This window comes from Oncorhynchus kisutch, linkage group LG12, assembly GCF_002021735.2.
Source record: "Oncorhynchus kisutch isolate 150728-3 linkage group LG12, Okis_V2, whole genome shotgun sequence".
NCBI classification, from domain to species: domain Eukaryota; kingdom Metazoa; phylum Chordata; class Actinopteri; order Salmoniformes; family Salmonidae; genus Oncorhynchus; species Oncorhynchus kisutch.
The window spans coordinates 30889461-30909308 of NC_034185.2; the positions used below are offsets into that span (position 1 = coordinate 30889461).

The 19848-nt window shown below is 41.2% G+C and overlaps 1 protein-coding gene across 5 annotated transcripts; it reads left to right on the top strand.

The window, feature by feature from the left end:
• The first annotated feature begins 5246 nt into the window (after nt 1-5246).
• Nucleotides 5247-14271, top strand: cdca4 (cell division cycle associated 4). 5 transcript variants are annotated; one of them, XM_031837376.1, is made up of 4 exons: nt 5247-5410; nt 11019-11110; nt 11629-11896; nt 12205-14271. In XM_031837376.1, exons 3-4 carry the CDS (start codon nt 11841-11843, stop codon nt 13016-13018), a joined length of 870 nt encoding a protein of 289 aa, XP_031693236.1. In that variant the 5' UTR covers nt 5247-5410; nt 11019-11110; nt 11629-11840; the 3' UTR covers nt 13019-14271. The 5 variants fall into 5 exon arrangements, with proteins under 5 accessions (XP_031693236.1, XP_020352331.1, XP_031693235.1 ...); XM_031837374.1 differs by lacking the exon at nt 5247-5410 and adding an exon at nt 8917-10492; XM_020496737.2 differs by lacking the exon at nt 5247-5410 and adding an exon at nt 8917-10492 and having other exon boundaries at nt 11019-11896.
• Nucleotides 14272-19848: the final 5577 nt, after the last annotated feature.

The window sequence follows — 19848 nt, forward strand, 5'->3', positions numbered from 1 at the left end:
GAGAAAATTGGGTCAAACATATTTCTACATTTTGCTATCTTATGGACCTGTTTCTCCCCCTACTGGCTAACCGAGGTACAAGCAGTACCAGTATGTGTTGACAATGACATGTGGTGGTGATAGTCCATCGTTCTTCAGACTGAACCTGGGGAACAATAACAAGGTGTGCAGGTTTTTGTTGCAACCAAGTACTAACACACCTGATTAAACAAATGGAGTAATCATCAACCCCTTAATTAGCTGGTGTGTTAATACTTCTTGACTGGAACAAAAGCGTGCACAACCTACGGGTGACAGGATTGAGGTTGGAGACAGTTACCTCATGAAACGAGAAAAAAAAATCCTTGGCAAAAGAACACACACTGATAAATAAATGGGTGGTTAGATGGACAGATGGATGAGTGGACTGATGGAAAATGGGGAAATTAATAGGTATATATTGTAATTGTATTTATTATCACAGACCTATCATTAGAAAGTACATCAAATACAAACCAATACCTCTGTCCAGCTAGGGTAACGGTTTGTCCTTCATCTGTTCTGAGGTGTTTTGGCTAACAGTATCTGAGTTGAAGAATGTACATGAAGTTGTTATCATGCCACTAGATGGAGACAGAAAACTAATTGGTAACTCATAACTAAGTGGCTTGCCCTCATTTCAGGGCTGGTGTGGTCGCTCTTAATTTGTTCTCCTAGTCCAATACAGGTATAGACAGATCATATGAGAACAATGAAGTTGGGCTCCTCAAAACATTATCTATTCAACATTGTCTACCTCAAATAGGCTTAGTTCCTGCTCAAAACTCACATTTTCACTAATGTTTCAAACCCGATAAGGAGTGAGCAGGCTGTTTGGTGCCATTCAGACATTCCATAGAGTCTAATCATTGGGCTACTAAAGTGGTACTAAAAGAGAGATATAGCACGTCCTGTCTTAAACGCTGTGTAGTGTGAGTAGCGCAAATGCTTCCTCTAGTCTGCAGGTTGGATGATGAGTGAGTCTGAAGTAGACAGGCAACTAGCGCATAATAATCATGCAAAATAACCAAGTCAGGCAAATACAAAGACTTAGAAAACTTGTTCAGCCAGCTCCCAACCTGCATCCATTCAGTTAGACTGATATTTTTTCAGAAAAGCTGTCGACAACTTGGGGCAGAAGTCTTTTTTTGTCTATTTATTAGACATTTAGCAGGATAAAATCTCTTGAGAAGTCCCCTGTCTTTTTCAAGTCCCCAAATGAAAAAACTCAAAACACACAAACAATACTTAGTAACAAGAATACAGTGTATTCGGAAAGTATTCAGACCCCTTCACTTTTTACACATTTTGTTACGTTACAGCCTTTTTCTAAACTGGATTCAATTATCGTCGTCGTCGTCTCCCCCTTCCCTCCTCAATCTACACACAATACCCCATAATGACAAAGCAAAAACTGATCTTTTTTTAATTTAAATTTGAAAATGTATTTAAAAAAATAGGGTTAGGGTTAGGGTTATATTTGCATAAGTATTCAGACCCTTTACTCACTACTTTGTTGAAGCACCTTTGGCAGTGATTACAGCCTCAAGTCTTCTTGGGTATGACACTACAAGCTTGCCACACCTGTGTTTGGGAAGTTTCTCCCATTCTTCTCTGCAGATCCTCTCAATCTATGTCAAGTTGAATGGGGAAGTTCCCTGCATAGCTATTTTCAGGTCTCTCCAGAGATGTTCGATCAGGTGCAAGTCTGGGATCTGGATGGGCCACATTCAGAGACTTGTCCGGAAGTCACTCCTGCGTTGTCTTGGCTGTGTGTGCTTAGGGTCATTGTCCTGTTGGAAGGTAAACCTCCGCCCCAGTCTGAGGTCCTGAGTGCTCTGGAGCAGGTTTTCATCAAAGATCTCTCTGTACTTTGCTACATTCATCTAACCCCAGGCCTCCTTGTCGTGGCGTTGAAAAACATCCTCACGGCATGATGCTGCCACCACCACGCATCACCGTAAGGATGGTATTGGCCAGGTGATGAGTGGTGCCTAGTTTCCTCCAGACATGACACTTGGCATTCAGGCCAAAGAGTTCAATTTTGGTTTCATCAGACCAGGAATCTTGTTTATCATGGTCTGAGAATCCTTTAGGTGCCTTTTGGCAAACTCAGAGCAGGCTATCATGTGCATTTTACTGAGGAGTGGTTTCTGTCTGGCCACTCTACCATAAAGGCCTGATTGGTGGAGGGCTGCAGAGATGGTTGTCCTTCTGTAGGGTTCTCCCATCTCCACAGAAGAACTCTGGAGCTCTGTCAGAGTGACCATCGGATTCATGGTCACCTCCCTGACCAAGGCCTTTCTCCCCAATTGCTCTTTTTGGCCGTGCAGCCAGCTCTAGGAAGAGTCTTGGTGGTTCCAAACTTATTCTATTTAAGAATGATGGAGGCCAATGTGTTCTTGGGGACCTTCAATGCTGCAGAAATTTGTTGGTACCCTTCCCAAGATCTGTGCCTCAACATAATCCTGACTCTGAGCTGTTTTTGCTTTGTCGGGTATTGTGCGTAGATGGATTAAATACACATTTTTCTAATCAATTTTAGAATGAGGCTGTAGTGTAACAAAATGTGGAAAAAGTGAAAGGGGTCTGAATACTTTTCGAATGCACTATAATGTGGGAACTACTGTCTAATAACAATGAATAATAAAAAAATTAAAGACAAGTTGTAAAACTAGGCCTAGGTCTATTGTAACCATTGTTGAGCCACTTCTGAGCTCAAGTTAAGATTGTCTTTAAATAGGTGCCTTTTGGTTTTTTTCTGTATTAGCAGTTGCACACAGAGTTTTTAAATTTTTTTATATCTAAGGAATTATCAGACTTTTTTCTTTAATGACAATATGTTTTTTTTTTCATTGAAAAGGTGTCAGAGCGTTTGGTGGGATTGGCCTTAAATCAGTGGTTCCCAACCAGGGGTACTAGGACTTGGCCTATCCACGGGTGGGTACTTGAGAAGATTCATGAGACCATAGGCCTACTGGTAAAATGCAAATGAGGGGGTACTTCAGGAGTACTCCAGGCAGAGCAAAATTCAGTTGGTGGTACAGTAACGGAAAAAGGTTGGGAACCACTGCCTTAGACCAATCGTCATACAGTACACACAACGCTAGACTTTCTACATGGTCCTTGCAATCCGGCATCCTTGGGACGTACAACTGTGACGTCACCCCATAGAAGTAGAAATGTAAACTCATTAAGGTTAGGTAATGGTTATGGCTAGGGTAGGGTAGGGTAGGGATGTCTCAAGGATTCTGGGTAGCACTAACCCTTTCTTCACGTCTTTCTTTCTCTATTATCCATTTCAAATATTATCCTCATGGCCACTGACAATACTTGTATAACCAATTAGCTTCAGTAATGTTGGGTAGTCGAGGGATTTTAGAAGAATGTCTAAAGACTCATATGAAATAAGTAGACAACAGAATAGCCACAATATTTTGTTTCAGATCAGCATAAGATTAAATTGTATACACAAACTGACGTGTCAATTCTGTCAAATTTCCTGGGCCACTTTTATGGATGTGCACTGTTAAGCTTACTGTATGCTTCCCAGTAGAAGCAGGTTTTTTTCCCGGATTTTCCTGCACCATTTCTTTCTTGAGGCAAGTCGAAGTTCAGTCGCCCAAGTCTACACCCCTTTGCCGGGGATTGGTCAGCAATATGTAGTGTTTGTTGTCATTCCACTAGAGATTACTAGTTTTCATGCAAATGTTTTCTCTTGGAAATACTGCACCAAACATAGTTAGATGCAAAATTGCAAGACTAAAGACCTCTGCAAACACATGAAAATGAATGGCAAATGTCTTGATTTATCTTAGATTCATTCTGACTATTTTAAGGAAGTGTTTCTTTATGTGTTGTTGGAATGCTGTTGCAATTGGGACAAACAGTAATATTGCCACTTTTTTTCTAGTTTTTCAACCAAAGGCCTTTTTAATGGAGTATGTGAGGCACAGACGTTCGCTTCGCCTAGTTGAGTTCTGCTAGGTGCAATCTTAACCTCGTTTGCGGACGCCTTTATGCTAATAAAAAAAGTTGTTAATAATGTTCTTTATTACTGTCAGGAGCATCCCACACAAGCTCTCTCTTGCTTTACAGACAATATATGCTTGATACGAAAACGTGGTCGGAGGCGCCGTATGGATAGTGTGACACAATGCGGAGCCTTCCAGCGGCTTGCAGAGGCCAAATTGAGCACCATGCCGCATCGCCTTGCGCCTCTCAAATTTTGTAACAATGCGGAGCCTTCCAGAGGCATGCAGAGGCCAAATTGAGCACCATGCCGCATCGCCTTGCGCCTCTCAAATTTTGTAACAATGCGGAGGGCTCCGTATAGCTCCACATTGACATGATTGGTTGACGGTAGGGCGGGAGGTCCTGTATAAACACAAACTCACTTCCTTGACAACTTCCTTCACAACAACTGCTTGTTGCTCCGCGAAGCGCAAAAAGTTTGTTTGGTCTGACTTCTGCGGAGGCCGCATCGCAGTACATGCTGTATGGCAAATGCAGAAGTCGGATTGACCATGAAGCGCCTTTTAGTGTCGCCTTTGTTGTCGCACCTCAGTCTTGTCCGTGGTTCTGCTGTCATTGCCCTTTCTGTGTGCTGACAGGCAAAGATGGGACATATGTTGGGGGGTGTAATCACTACTCACACAATAAGAATAGCTTAATATGCATTTTTAAGCAAATACAGTCCTGCACAAAGTAATGGAAACCCAATTTTTGGAGGATTTACAAATTACACAGTGGTCATTTTCTGATATACTATCTGGTCAGACCCGTTTGGTTGGACAGTGACCTAGAATGCAGCCTAGTTTCATCACATTTTTCTTATGTTTTGATATTTGTATATGTTTATTGAGGTGTTGAAATAATAACAACATTGTTTTATTTTGTTCACTGTTGAATTTCTTGATACTTTTGTAAAGGTCTGATGATGGCTCCATTCCGTGTCCTATATTTAGGCTATGTAGCCTGGCCCTGAGTTAAAATAGTTTATTTACCTATTACTTGGCTGATAAATATTTATACCTTAATGTTCAATCTCTTCCTTCATTTCCATCCAAGCTAGTTGTGTTTAATTTTAGATTCAGTAAGCCTCAAATGTTTCCCAAACAGAGCGGGTATTGTGTCAGATGTCTGTGAACCCGTGGTGCAATCTGTTTATTCAGTGTGGCTTTTGTTCATGTTTTCCCCAGTTCAAGCGACGGCCTGTCGATCAAGATCCATGTGTCCGCCCACTTCACCCTTCCCTCTGCTGCATCTGGCTGCCTGGCAGCAGTGCCTCGAATACAGTCTGTATCCAGGGAAGCTGAGAGAGCTGCGCCTTTAATTCGTTTATTCACGAAGAGCACATGAACCCTCGGCTAAAAAAGCTGATTCTGTAAAGGTAAGACAAATTAATAGAAATATGAATTAAGTAATGTGTCTTGAGTGTAACCAGTTAATGGTATTTTTTTTTTAACATGTATTTTTATAAATAAAATACCGTTCGAATGTGTTAGAAATGCGCGGTCGATTTCGAACGCAAGTGCTCAATGCGGAAGTTCACGAGCGGTATTTCTCGCTCAACGTTCCACAGATATGTGTTTCATTGTAACCTCTTGTCGCCAGTAGCCTGGTAATCAGCACTTTGATGTGCTTCATCCAGACGTGGTCTAGCGGGATACATCTTAACTGGTGTTTAACGAACGAAGTTGACAAAAGTAGCTGGTACATTCAAAATGGCTTCCTCTCTGTCGCTTCCCATTCCCTCTTAAGTTCCTATGTTTGCTTCTGAAAAGTAAGTTAAGGGGACAACACACAAACCAGTATTAAGTATACTGTCGTGTTGGACCAGGTTTTGTTGTTTCATAATATTGCTCAGTTAAGGCGCCCGCATACTAGCTTAAGTGTGCTTATAGCACAACTCAGCTATGTGTCACGAACGTCTGTACCTCGTATACTCTCTTATAACACCTTTGCTTGAAAAATATTAAATTGTTTGCCTCTTGAGACGCCGTAGCAACAACATAACCAGCCACTTCCTCAAACTAGTACAAATTAATTGAAGACAAAATCAAGAAATCTGTAATTCATTTTGACCTTTTTTCTAAGGGTATTAAGGCTTCTGCATGCTTTGGTTTGGCTGGCGCCTAGTCAAACAGAAACGAGTGTGCTTGCATACTCCCTTAAGACTTTTGCTTGAAAAATGAGAAAAGCAGCAATAGTACTGTTTATCCATCTTGGAACGCTGTATGTAGCCAGTATTCGCTTCCTCAAAATAGTCAGAATTCATCTAAGATAACCTTAAATATGTATGACCGATTTGTTGAGTTATGCCAAGGAGATCTTAGTTGCTCAATTTTACATCTAACCAGTTGCAGTGCATGGGTAAAATCACTGGAGAAGCCCCCCCAAAAGCCATATAACAACTTACACTGTTTGTTTAATTGCAGTGTTTGCTGTTAATTCATATGCCTTGTGAATGTGATATATATATATTAGGCCTAAAGGCAGTGATCATAAGACAGTGGCAGAATAAATTCAACCACACCTTAGTTTAATAACAAAACCGGATAACCTATGTCCGGTGAAGTCGACCACACATATTTCATGTAACATACGGTTACATTACCTACAGTATGGTTAAGCGAGTTAATGTTTCCAACATTTTTGGACCACTAAACTACAGATTTAGAACCTCGGTGTTACCACAAGTCGCAAAGAAAACAGGAACTGCTTCCACTATTCCAGCTGCATTTCAACTTCAACATCATCAAATCACCTCTGCTTAGTCTAATACAGTGACAACTAAAAGATACCAAAAAACTATTTAGTCCAATCAACATCAGCTAAATATGATGTGGCTGTCCATAGTTCTGATTTCTGTTTGCACACGCGTCTGTGCACGTGTGTTGTGCAAGTAGAAAAACATGTTGACTCACCCTACTTGTAGAGAAATGCCAATGTCATCCTCTCATGTTGATGAAACGGTATATCACTGTCATACAGTACACGCTTGTATTTTTTGTTGTCCTAGGCTAGCCTTCTACATCTAGCTACTGTACATATTGAACTTCCATCCTCTCAGACCAGGTGCACAACAATGTATGAATTAAAGGTTGGATCACAATCGCCATTATAATCATTGGCGAGTACGGAGTATTAAGTAAAACCACAAGTCCAAATCCCTATAAAGGTTAAATAATAATAAAAAACATTTAAAAAAATCTAATTCTAATTTATGGAAGGGTCAATTTGATCTAGTTAGCCCCCGGAGGACAACAACACAATGAGATGCAACAATTCAAGTTGTTTCTGTTAATGACTTATGCTCAAAGGGATTTGATAGGAAAGAAGCCAAATCCAAGCTGGCTTCCCTTGACACTTAATATTTTTCGCCAGGACCATTCACAGTTGAGCTTGCATAGTTTAGCTCAACGCTGATTGGCTAATCTGTTTCGCTCACTTGGATGCTTTCTCCTGTGCGAATTGAAGGAAAATTATGAAACTCAGAGAGACGAGAGAGAAAGAATTTGATGTTATATTTCTGAGGGAGGGTTACATTTTTAGGGGAAGCCTGGCTTCCCTTGGCGTCAATGAATACATGCCACTGCATCTAACTAAGATGTTTAATGCAGTATTTCTCATCTATCGAAGAAAGACAAACACTTCATTGAAGAATCCCTACTGTTGACCAATGACCAACGAAGGAGAATTGTTTTTTTGTGCACGAACAGCCAAAAAAACCTTGCTGAAGAACAAAACTAACAAAATGTCATAATCCAGTGCATTCGGAAAGTACGTTACAGGCTTATTCTAAAATGTTATGTTACGGCCTTATTCTAAAATGGATTAAATAAAAATTTTGAAATCCTCAAATCTACACACAATACCCTATGACAAAGCAAAAACTGTTTTTTAGAAAAGTTTGCAAATGTATTAAAAATAAAAAACATACCTTATTTATATAAGTATTCACACCCTTTGCTATGAGACTCGAGATTGAGCTCAGATGAATCCTGTTTCCATTGATCTACTAACTTGGAGTCCACCTGTGGTAAATTCAATTGATTGGACATTATTTGGAAAGGCACACACCTGTCTATATAAGGTCCCAAGGTTGACCAGTGCATGTCAGAGCAAAAACCAAGCCATGGGGTCGAAGGAATGGTCCGTAGAGCTCCGAGACAGGATTGAGTCGAGGCACAGATCTGGTGAAGGGTACCAAAACATGTCTGCAGCATTGAAGGTCCCCAAGAACACAGTGGCCTTCATCATTCTTAAATGGAAGACTTTTTGAACCGCCAAGACTCTTCCTAGACCTGGCCCCTGGTCAAACTGAGCAATCGGGGGAGAAGGGCCTTGGTCAGGGAGTACCTAAGGACTCTGATGGTCTGATGAAACCAAGATTGAACTCTTTGGCCTGAATGCCAAGAGTCACATATGGAGGAAACCTGGCACCAAGCCTACGGTGAAGCATGGTGGTTGCAGCACCATGCTGGGGGAATGTTTTTCAGCGGCAGGATTGAGCGAAAGATGAATTAAGCAAAGTAAAGCGAGATCCTTGATGAAAACCTGCACCAGACCTCGGACTGGGGCGAAAGTTCAACTTCCAAGTAGAACAACGACCCTAAGCACACATCCAAGACAACGCAGGAGTGGCTTCGGGACAAGTCTCTGAATGTCCTTGAGTGACCAAGCCAGTGCCTGGACTTGAACCCAGAGAGACATGAAAATAGCTGTGCAGCGACACTCCCCATCCAACCTGACAGAGCTTGAGAGGATCTGCAGAGAAGAATGGGGAAAAACTCACCAAATACAGGTGTGCCAAGCTTGTAGTGTGATACCCAAGAAGACTTTAGGCTGTAATTGCTGCCGAATGTGCTTCAACAAAGTACTGAGGAAATGGTCTGAATACTTATGTAAATGTGATATTTCTGGGGATTTAAAAAATATGTACATTTACTAACATTTCAACAAAAAAAATGGTGTTTTTTATGTCATTGATGGAAAAAATATTCAAGCCATTTTAGAATGAGGCCAGGTCTTAATACTTTCCTAATGCACTCTGATGGGAAGCATGCGGGCAATTAAAAATTTTGCTAAGATTTTTGTGCAGTATTTCTCAAGTGAAAAAAAATGCATAAACTAAAACTAGTAGTCTCTCGTTGAATGACAAACAATTCAAAAATCCCGTCCTTAGTTCCCACTCCTGCTAGGAGTAGTACTGTTGACCAATAACCGACGAAGGGGCGTAAAATTCGGCTACTAAAGTTCGAACTGCAGCAATAATTTGTGTGCATGAACACCAAAACGAAGAAAACTGTCATATGCGAACTGTTTAGACAGTGAAGCATGCGACATTTACCCCGCTTCTAGTCTCACGTCGATTCATTTGTAAAAATGTTTTTACTGCTATTTTACTATGTTCGCGTTCCCCTGTTCAAACATTGCGTCCATCAACCACGGGTTGTGTGCCTCATTATCGACTGACAGATTGCTATAACATATGTGGTTAGCTGATAAGTCCAATACCGATCCAGGCGTTGTACGATCTGGCAGGCGTCAGCAACGCCTGGGCAGAGGAATGCGCTGATTGTAGCCAGAGAGAGCGGTAGGCCTATTCCGATGAATCAGCATTGTGACTGTAAGTAAGGTGGGGGGAAGGGAGGAGTAACTTTAGCTGGGTGGAACTTCCACAGGAGGGAGGCATGTTTGTTTGTGCTATCTGGGGTCCTTGGGACATCTCTACCCTAAACCATAACCCAACCCACGATAACCCGTTTACATTTCAATGGGATGATGCCAGAGTTGGACGTCACAAGGATCCCGGATAGCAAGTAATATCGGTATTTGTATGCGTCAGACCCTGTATGTTATTCACCACTCTGCCAATGTAACGGGCCTGGAGGATGGCTTTTCAAGACAACTGAAGATACTAGGTTTAATTTGTGTAAGTGTAGGCTGTCATTTGTAAATAAGAATTAGTTCTTTACTGACTTTCCTAGTTAAATAAAACACAAAGTTGAATTTACATCCACTTGTGTAGAGGTCAAATTATCATATGGGGCCAGAAGACTAGTTGCTTATTGTAGACATGTTGTCAAATTTGTTTTTCTATAACTACTACAGTACAAGGTTGATTTCAAACTAATGGTTATAATTATTTATTTTTTAATCGCGATACAGGCAATAATTTTTCAAGCCTATCAATGCTTTATGGCCCTCTTGGAGTTTAATGTCACTGTCAGAGGAAACTCTGCTGTCCTATTTTACAATAAAAATGTTCACTTAAAAAAAAACAGTATGTTACAAACAAATTCCAATCCACTGCAGGCAATTTGAAAATCATTCATGGTAATCATGTTTTTGTTGTGATTTGCCATACACGAGGTAGCTGGGAGTTTACTTACCATGGAGAATGCTCATCATTTGCAGACTTCACCATTTCAGAAGTGTGGCAAAAATGGGGTCATATTTGTGCCAGGTAGGCTGATCTCCCATGCCTTCATCTCAACTGTGACTGACCCCTCTCCCTCAATGTGTTATCCTTATAGTTATCCTTATAGCGAACAAGATTTTCTCCTGTGATCTTTGTGACTATCAAACAAATCAGCTCCATCTGCATACAAATTCCACCCTTCAATATGAAAATATTTCTTTGCATTACAGTGTGTGATTCTTCATTTTTGCCTGCAACTAACATTTTGTTGGTTTGGTCTACAAAACGATGCATACTGCTCCTTGTCCTTCCATCGTCCTGAAGCTCGAGCAACCTTCAGGTTCTCACCCAATGCAATGTAACACAAACTATTTGCATTGAGGAGGTAAAAGCGGGCATTGTTATTTGTAGCTGCTCATAGCCTTTTACAGTTCCACAGCACCTGGTCCCAGTAGCCGAGTTCTAGTGTATCACCCTCTCCCCCCTTCTGCACACACACAAGTCACCCAGTGACTTTGTATGTAATGTGCATTGACGTGCTGGTGACTATCATGTGTTCTCCCTGCTCTAGCTGGATGTTTGTCACTTTTAGGCTCCCGCCGCCCTGGTTGGCAGGCCGCTGTGGCTGGAGGCAAGTGTCCAACACTCGTCTCAGCACTGGATGTATGTACAAAGTGCTGTTTAGCCATTAGCCATTTTCAATGTGTGTCTGCCATTTTATCTTTACTCAGCTGAATTTTTGGGGTTAATATTACGAAATGCTTGCATCGGGAGTGGGATCTCTTTTTCTGTTTAAGGCACTATGTTAGAATTGATAAAGGTCCAATTTCCACTTCATCTTGTTTCGCTTTTCTTGCAAATGGCTCCAGCAAGTCTGTGTTCATATTTGTTTTAGGGATATGTACTTATGATAATGATTTACAAATACTGACATTGGTCGGAATATGCTCTTGATACTTTAACTAGGAAGTAAAAAAAAAAAAATTCTGGTTTGAAGTTGATGTCACTCTGTTTTGTCTGTAAACAGAAATGTATTTTTGAATCCCTTTGTCTTAACAGGCATTTACTAAAATGTCATATTGGAAGATGTGCTCAATGGATGTTGGATAATCAACAAAGATCCTATCACTTCAGACGAATGCCTTACTGGCATTGTTCCTCTTTCTTTCTCTCTACTGTAGCACACAAACAAGCTTTGAGTTTGCTTCCCATTTCAAGACTGGAGAGCTAGAGTGTTCTCCAATCCCGAGAATAATGGTAGCAAACTGTACCATCTTATCAGTGTGGCGATCTAAGTTGGATGTTCCACTCAGCAGGCACCTTGCAGGTCTGTCTGAAAAGATCTGAAGGAGAGTTAAGAACAGAAGCAGTTTTTCAGTAACATGCGGAAGCAATGAGAAAAAGAGGAAGCCGTCCCATATATATGCCTGTGCGTCGCCGTAGAGAAAAGTAAATGAACACACAAGTACATTATTCACAATATCTTAGATTTTCAGGTGCACTCAAGTTGAACATTTCAATTCTATCATTAGCAAATTGTCATAACCTTTTGAAATACTAATCCTGATATTCTAGTGTGTTTTATTAAGAAATCTTATTACTGTAAGTAAATAGGACGTGCAATTTTGGCATCTTTACCGAACAATATAAACCACTGAAATAACTAAGCATAACTTGCAAAACAACTGAATGGAAAAGGTTACTTCTTAAAAAGCTTTATATGTTCTAACCAAAGTGCTACTTGGCTCCCTCTACAGGGCTAACATGTACTCCAAAGGCACCAAACGCAAGTTCTCTGATGGTGTGGACAACAAGGCGGTGGCTGCATCCTATAGCCTGCAGCGCCAGTCCCTGCTGGACATGTCCCTGCTCAAGCTGCAGCTGTGCCACATGCTGGCGGAGCCCAACCTGTGTCGCTCGGTGCTTATCGCCAACACGGTGCGCCAGATCCAGGAGGAGATGGCCCACGACGGCAGCTGGCAGGTGGTCACAGAGGCCTTAGGTGGCTCTGGCCATGGCCCATCTGACCGCTTGGTGGACACCGAGGTTCTGTGCCAGTCGTCGGAGCAGCAGGACGGTGGGCCTAGGCTATACTCAGTGATGGGCTACGACGGCTGCCGTGAGGAGGAAGTGGTGACGGACAAGGCACTGTGTTCTGTGGTGGTTGGCGACAGGGCCCCGGCCCTCCTGTTGGGGACCATTGGCCACTGCTGGGACAGGGGGGAACTGAGAGTGGAGGATGGGGTCAGCAAAGACTCTGGTACGGGGGAGGAGGAGGGGACGAAGTCTGGGGAGGGGGCTAAAATGGCAACGGGGCAGGTGTTTGGAACTTTCGAGATCAAGAACGGTGCCCCTGGGTCAGACCCGGCACTAGAGGAGCTGTTCTCTGACGTTGATGCCTCGTATTATGACTTGGACACCATGCTGACAGGCATGCAGAGTGCCCCCAAGATGGGGCCTTACGACTTTCTGGACAGCTTGGCCTCCTCACACGGCTCTGTGTCCAACTCCAGCTGTAGAGCCGATCTCAATGAACTTGACCACATTATGGAGATCATTGTGGGCTCATAGCTTACAGACTTAAAACTCGAATACTGTTTCATTGATCTTGTGCCACTGCCTTTTTGTCTTGTATGTGCGGAAATACAGTATTTACACACTTTCCTCTGTATGGAAAGTGAGTGAAATCCGTCTCCGTGCAATGAAATGTTCATCTGAAAAGGTTCACGCTTTCTCAAGTCACCATCCTTTTTCTTATGTATACTTTCTTTATGTTTGTATTTGAGTGTGTTCTCTCTTCTGTTTTTTTTTAATGTGGTTTCTGGTTTAATTTATTGTACTTATTACACTACATCAATTCAGAGCAGCACAACATATTTACATGAACTATACATATTTTCTTTAAAAATATATATATAAGAAAAATATTGTTAAAACGTTTCTGTATAAATACACACATTTTTTTTACTAAAGAGACAGTCTGGGAATTGTTATTTTTTTTTCTATATTTCTATATCCAGAACAATTGCACAAAAGCTCTCATTTACCTGTTGTCTTCCAAAGGTTTAACTTTGGTTGTGTCTTTGAGCTACAAGAGTAAAGATGCATTGTCGAAAACATGAATTGCGTTCAGTATGCTCACAATGTGATGCACCCTTGTCTTGGTCTATGTTTTGGTGCTACAGTATATGCACCATGTACAGTATTCCTTATAAACACATTGCCTTCTTGAGCCATACAGTTTGTTTTTGCACCACGTCTAGCTTAACCTCACAGCCTAGCATGTGGTGCCATTTGTTTGCTATTAGAAATAACATATGTTCTTATATTTGTCTCATTACAAATGAAGAATTGTAATGGGTATATTTCTCATTTTATGTTACGACTTTTAGCCTATTTTATTTATTAAGTGTAAACATATGGTGGCGTTAAACCTTGGTAATACTTAAGGTTGTAGAAGCTTTTCAGCTTTCTGACATGAATTGATATTTTGAAATCATAATGAGTTTCTGGACTTTCATGCATACTTTTCGTGAAGTAATTACTTTCTTACTCAAAACAAACTGAGAACATGTAAAGAATTGTCAATTTTTTATTGCGTTCAAAGCCTGCACTCAGGCACAAGTTAATATTGTGAGAAAACAACTGATTGCTGATTAAACAGACATGAGGTGGGAGATCTCATATTTCTTTTTGATAAATAAGTACTGTACATTTGACATTTGTGACCATGAGCTAGAGTAAATTTAGCTTTTTTAAATACAAGTAAACTGTAGCAGTTTTTACCATTTTTAATAAAGGTTACAACATTATCGTAATATGAATGAATTGTGTAGTTCTGTTTTCTGAGGACATATGAAGTATTAATTGATGTCGGATTGTCATTCCAAATTAGTGTCGTTGCCAATCTTTCAGGTAAATAAAACACTCACATCTCTGATTCAAAGTACAGTGGGGCAAAAAGTATTTAGTCAGACACCAATTGTGCAAGTTCTCCCACTTAAAAAGATGAGAGGCCTGTAATTTTCATCATAGGTACACTTCAACTATGACAGACAAAATGAGAAGAAAAAAATCCAGAAAATCACATTGTAGGATTTTTTAATGAATTTATTTGTAAATTATGGTGGAAAATAAGTATTTGGTCAATAACAAAAGTTTATCTCAATACTTTGCCATTGCCAACAAAGGGTATATAACAGAGGTCAAACGTTTTCTGTAAGTCTTCACAAGGTTTTCACACACTGTTGCTGGTATTTTGGCCCATTCCTCCATGCAGATCTCCTCTAGAGCAGTGAAGGCCCCATTCATTCTTTCCTTTACACGGATCAGTCGTCCTGGTCCCTTTGGAGAAAAACAGCCCTAAAGCATGATGTTTTCACCCCCATGCTTCACAGTAGGTATGGATGCAACTCAGCATTCTTTGTCCTCCAAACACGACGAGTTGAGTTTTTACCAAAATTTCTATTTTGGTTTCACCCAAAACCATATGACATTCTCCCAATCTTCTTCTGGATCATCCAAATGCTCTCTAGCAAACTTCAGACGGGATGTGTCCCCCTGCTTAAGCCAGTACAGTACACGTCTGTAAGCCAGTCCCTGGCGGCATAGTGTGTTACTGATGGTAGGCTTTGTTACTTTGGTCCCAGCTCTCTGCAGGTCATTCACTAGGTCCCCCCCGTGTTGTTCTGGGATTTTTGCTCACCGTTTTTGTGATCATTTTGACCCCACTGGTGTCCTTTGACAGCTCTTTGGTCTTGGCCATAGTGGAGTTTGGAGTGTGACTGTTTGAGGTTGTGGACAGATGTCTTTTATACTGATAACAAGTTCAAACATGTGCCATTAATACAGGTAACGAGTGGAGGACAGAGGAGTCTCTTAAAGAAGAAGTTACAGGTCTGTGTGAGCCAGAAATCTTGCTTGTTTGTACACTGCTCAAAAAAATAAAGGGAACACTAAAATAACACATCCTAGATCTGAATGAATGAAATATTCTTATTAAATACTTTTTTCTTTACATAGTTTAATGTGCTGACAACAAAATCACACACAAATTATCAATGGAAATCAAATGTTTCAACCCATGGAGGTCTGGATTTGGAGTCACACTCAAAATTAAAGTGGAAAACCACACTACAGGCTGATCCAACTTTGATGTAATGTCCTTAAAACAAGTCAAAATTAGGCTCAGTAGTGTATGTGGCCTCCACGTGCCTGTATGACCTCCCTACAACGCCTGCGCATGCTCCTGATGAGGTGGCGGATGGTCTCCTGAGGGATCTCCAAGACCTGGACTAAAGCATCCGCCAAATCCTGGACAGTCTGATGGAGCGAGACATGATGTCCCAGATGTGCTCAATTGGATTCAGGTCTGGGGAACTGGCGGGCCAGTCCATAGCATCAATGCCTTCCTCTTGCAGGAACTGCTGACACACTCCAGCCACGAGGTCTAGCATTGTCTTGCATTAGGAGGAACCCAGGGCCAACCGCACCAGCATATGGTCTCACAAGGGGTCTGAGGATCTCATCTCGGTACCTAATGGCAGTCAGGCTACCTCTGGCGAGCACATGGAGGGCTGTGCGGCCCCCCAAAGAAATGCCACCCCACACCATGACTGACCCACCGCCAAACCTCATGCTGGAGGATGTTGCAGGCAGCAGAACGTTCTCCACTGCGTCTCCAGACTGTCACGTCTGTCACATATGCTCAGTGTGAACCTGCTTTCATCTGAGAAGAGCACAGGGCGCCAGTGGCGAATTTGCCAATCTTGGTGTTCTCTGGCAAATGACAAACGTCTTGCACTGTGTTGGGCTGTAAGCACAACCCCCACCTGTGGACATCGGGGCCCTCATACCACCCTCATGGAGTCTGTTTCTGACCGTTTGAGCAGACACATGCACATTTGTGGCCTGCTGGAGGTCATTTTGCAGGGCTCTGGCAGTGCTCCTCCTTGCACAAAGGCGGAGGTAGCAGTCCTGCTGCTGGGTTGTTGCCCTCTTACGGCCTCCTCCACGTCTCCTGATGTAATGGCCTGTCTCCTGGTAGCGCCTTCATGCTCTGGACACTACGCTGACAGACACAGCAAACCTTCTTGCCACAGCTTGCATTGATGTGCCATCCTGGATGAGCTGCACTACCTGAGCCACTTGTGGGTTGTAGACTCCGTCTCATGCTACCACTAGAGTGAAAGCACCGCCAGCATTCAAAAGTGACCAAAACATCAGCCAGGAAGCATAGGAACTGAGGTGGTCTGTGGTCACCACCTGCAGAACCACTCCTTTATTGGGGGTGTCTTGCTAATTGCCTATCATTTCCACCTGTTGTCTATTCCATTTGCACAACAGCATGTGAAATTTATTGTCAGTCAGTGTTGCTTCCTAAGTGGACAGTTTGATTTCACAGAAGTGTGATTGACTTGGAGTTACATTGTGTTGTTTAAGTGTTCCCTTTCTTTTTTTGAGCAGTGTAGGTGACCAAATACTTATTTTCCACCATAATTTGCAAAGAATTCATTAAAAATCCTACAATGTGAATTTCTGGCATTGTTTTTCTCATTTTGTCTGTCATAGTTGAAGTGTACCTATGGTGAAAATTACAGGCCTCTCTCATCTTTTTAAGTGGGAGAACTTGCATAATTGGTGGCTGACTAAATACTTTTTTGCCCCACTGTATGTTAAAGAGAAAGCTATAGAGTGAAAATAGTGCAATTAAGCTAAAACTACTTTGACTCAATCAAAACATAGCTGCTAGACCTAAATGTGTAATCTGTAAGATTTCCTGCTGATGTACCCATAGATCTTTAAAGAATATGACTTCAAAGACACTGCAGTGAATTCAGGGAAAGCCCTAACCGACTGAATCCCGGTCCAATGTCAACCCGATACCTTAGCCATTATGCTAAATTCCTGATTAAGGTTGCTCATCACTTCTGAAGCCATTCAACAAATGTCTGAATCTCTAAATAGTCACCTCCAAAATTATTGGCACAATTGCTAAAGATGGGCAAAAAAATACTATAAAATAGATAATACAAATACTGAGCTATATTGTATGATTAAAAGTATAATTATTTTACACTAATACAATTGCTCAAAGTGCGTTTTGTAAAAAAAATTCTAAAAGATATGCATCAATGATTTGCACCCCTAATGATACTTATAAATGAAACAAAATAGAATCTGTGTTATGTTTTACTTTTTTAAGTTAATCTAATTTTAAGGAACTGCATTGTGGCCTTTCATGGCTTCCTGTTTCACACTGGGTTATAAAAATCTGGTAAGACCCATGTAAAATCCATTTGTCATCCATCACCATTGAGAAAGGCAAAGAACTCACAAATGAAAAGAGACATGGTTGTTGACATTCATAAATCAGGCAATGGGTACAAAAAACTACTGAAGAGCAAATGTACCACTTTTTGGGCAACAATTTAAGAAGTTTAAAAACCACTGGGACAGTAGAGTAGCCTGGTAGAGGACGGAAGTGTATCTTGTCTCTACGCAAAGTGAGGAAGATGGTTTGGGAGGCAAAGAAAAGACCAAGGGCCACAGTGGGAGAATGACAGAACTTGGTCGTATCTTAGGGTCTACAGTTAGATGCCACCTTCATGCCAATAGGCCATTTGGAAGGGTTGCCATAAAAAAGCCATAATTGAGAGCAACCAACAAATGTAAATGGCATGGGCACTTGGATTGGAACCGGGTGCTGTGGTCAGATGAGATGAAAATATAGCTCTTTGGCCACTTACCCAATTGAAAACCTGTGGTTTGAATTGAAGTGGGTAGTCCATAAGCACATACCAAATGATATCAAGGATCTGGTCTAAGATCCCTCCCAATGTGTTCTCCAATCTCATTAAACATTACAGAAAAAGGCTAAGTGGTGTTATCCACGTAAGGTGAGGGTGCACAAAGTATTGAAAAAAGGGTGCACATACAATTTCACAAGACAAAATAAAAAATTACAATACAGAACAACACAAATATTCAAGAAAAACTATTGCATTTCCTAGTAAGAAGATCCCAAATCAATATTTATAATTGCTCGAGCCGCACAAGAACATCCAACTGTCATTTGTAGTTGGTTCCAGAAATTAGGTGCTTTAAAACTAAAAGCGGATTTACCTAGTTCGGTGGAGACCCGAGGAACCTCAAGAGTTAACCACCCTTGTGAACGGGTTTGGTATCTCGTGTTTTTATATTTTAACAGCGACCTTAGGTAAGTCAGAAGCTTTTGTAGTAGAGTTTTGTAAACAAAAAGGGAACAATTAAGTTATCTACGGGACTTTAATGAGGACCAGACAACCTTTTGATACAGGATGCAGTGGTGAGTATTAAAACTGTCCCCTGTGATAAAGCGAAGGGCGCTATGGTAGAAGGCATCCAAAGGTTTAAGAGTAGTGGCTGCTGCAAACTGGTAAATGGTGTCAACATAGTCAAGAACTGGCAGGAAAGTTGACTGTACAATCTGCTTCCTGCTATTTACGGAAGGGCAAGATCTATTTATTTTTGAAAAAGCCCACTTTAAATCATAGCCTTTCAACTAGCTCATCCGTATGTTTTTTAAACATTACATCTTTGTCAATCAAAATGCCCAGATATTTAAAGGCGGAAACTCGATCAATGGGAGAACCATCTAAAGGATAAATATGTAGACCATCTGAAACATTTTTGTGAGAATTAGTGAACAACAGATGTTTAGTCTTTCCCGCATTAAGTAAATCCTGTGTGGCTCAGTGGGTAGAGCATGATACTTGTAATGCCAGGGTTGTGGTTTTGATTCCTATGGGGGACCAGTATGAATGAAAATATATGGGCTCACTACTGTATATCACTCTGGATAAGAGTGTCTGTTAAATGACAAAGAATGTACCTGTTTTAAACCAGGGCTTTCTGTAAGCAAAGTCACATTGCAGCACTAACATAGCCTGGTCAACAGTTGGGGCAATGGAATAAACACCAGTGTCGTCTGCATACAGATGAATATTACAAGTTAGCAGATATATATTTCTCAAAACGGTTGCTAGAAGCCTGATCCAGCCCTATTTCAGCCAGCCTTTGGATGCAATGGTCGAAAGCTGTGGAAAAGTCTATAAATAAGGCAGCAGAATGTTTTTTATGATCTAGGCAATTTAACACATCATCTAGATTAGAACAAGCGTAGCAGCTGAGGTGCTATGTCAACGTCTAAAACCAGACTGGTGCACATTTAGAATAGAATGAGAAATTAAAAAATGATTAGCTGAGAGTTGGCCAGGGATTCCGAAACTTTGAAAATGCAAGATTACTTGGAAAATGGACAGTAGCTATCTAAGTCAGAACGATTTCCTCGTTTGTGTAGCGGGAGGACGAGCCACTTTCCAGATCTTGGAGATAACACCAGAAACAATTGTCATGTAAAA

Excerpts from the sequence above, each read along its gene's own strand:
- cdca4 (XM_031837376.1), top strand. The coding sequence starts at position 11,841 with ATGAGAAAAAGAGGAAGCCGTCCCATATATATGCCTGTGCGTCGCCGT. Across the intron at positions 11,897-12,204 it reads GTGCGTCGCCGTAGAGAAAA|GGCTAACATGTACTCCAAAG; the intron begins GTAAATGAACAC and ends CTCCCTCTACAG.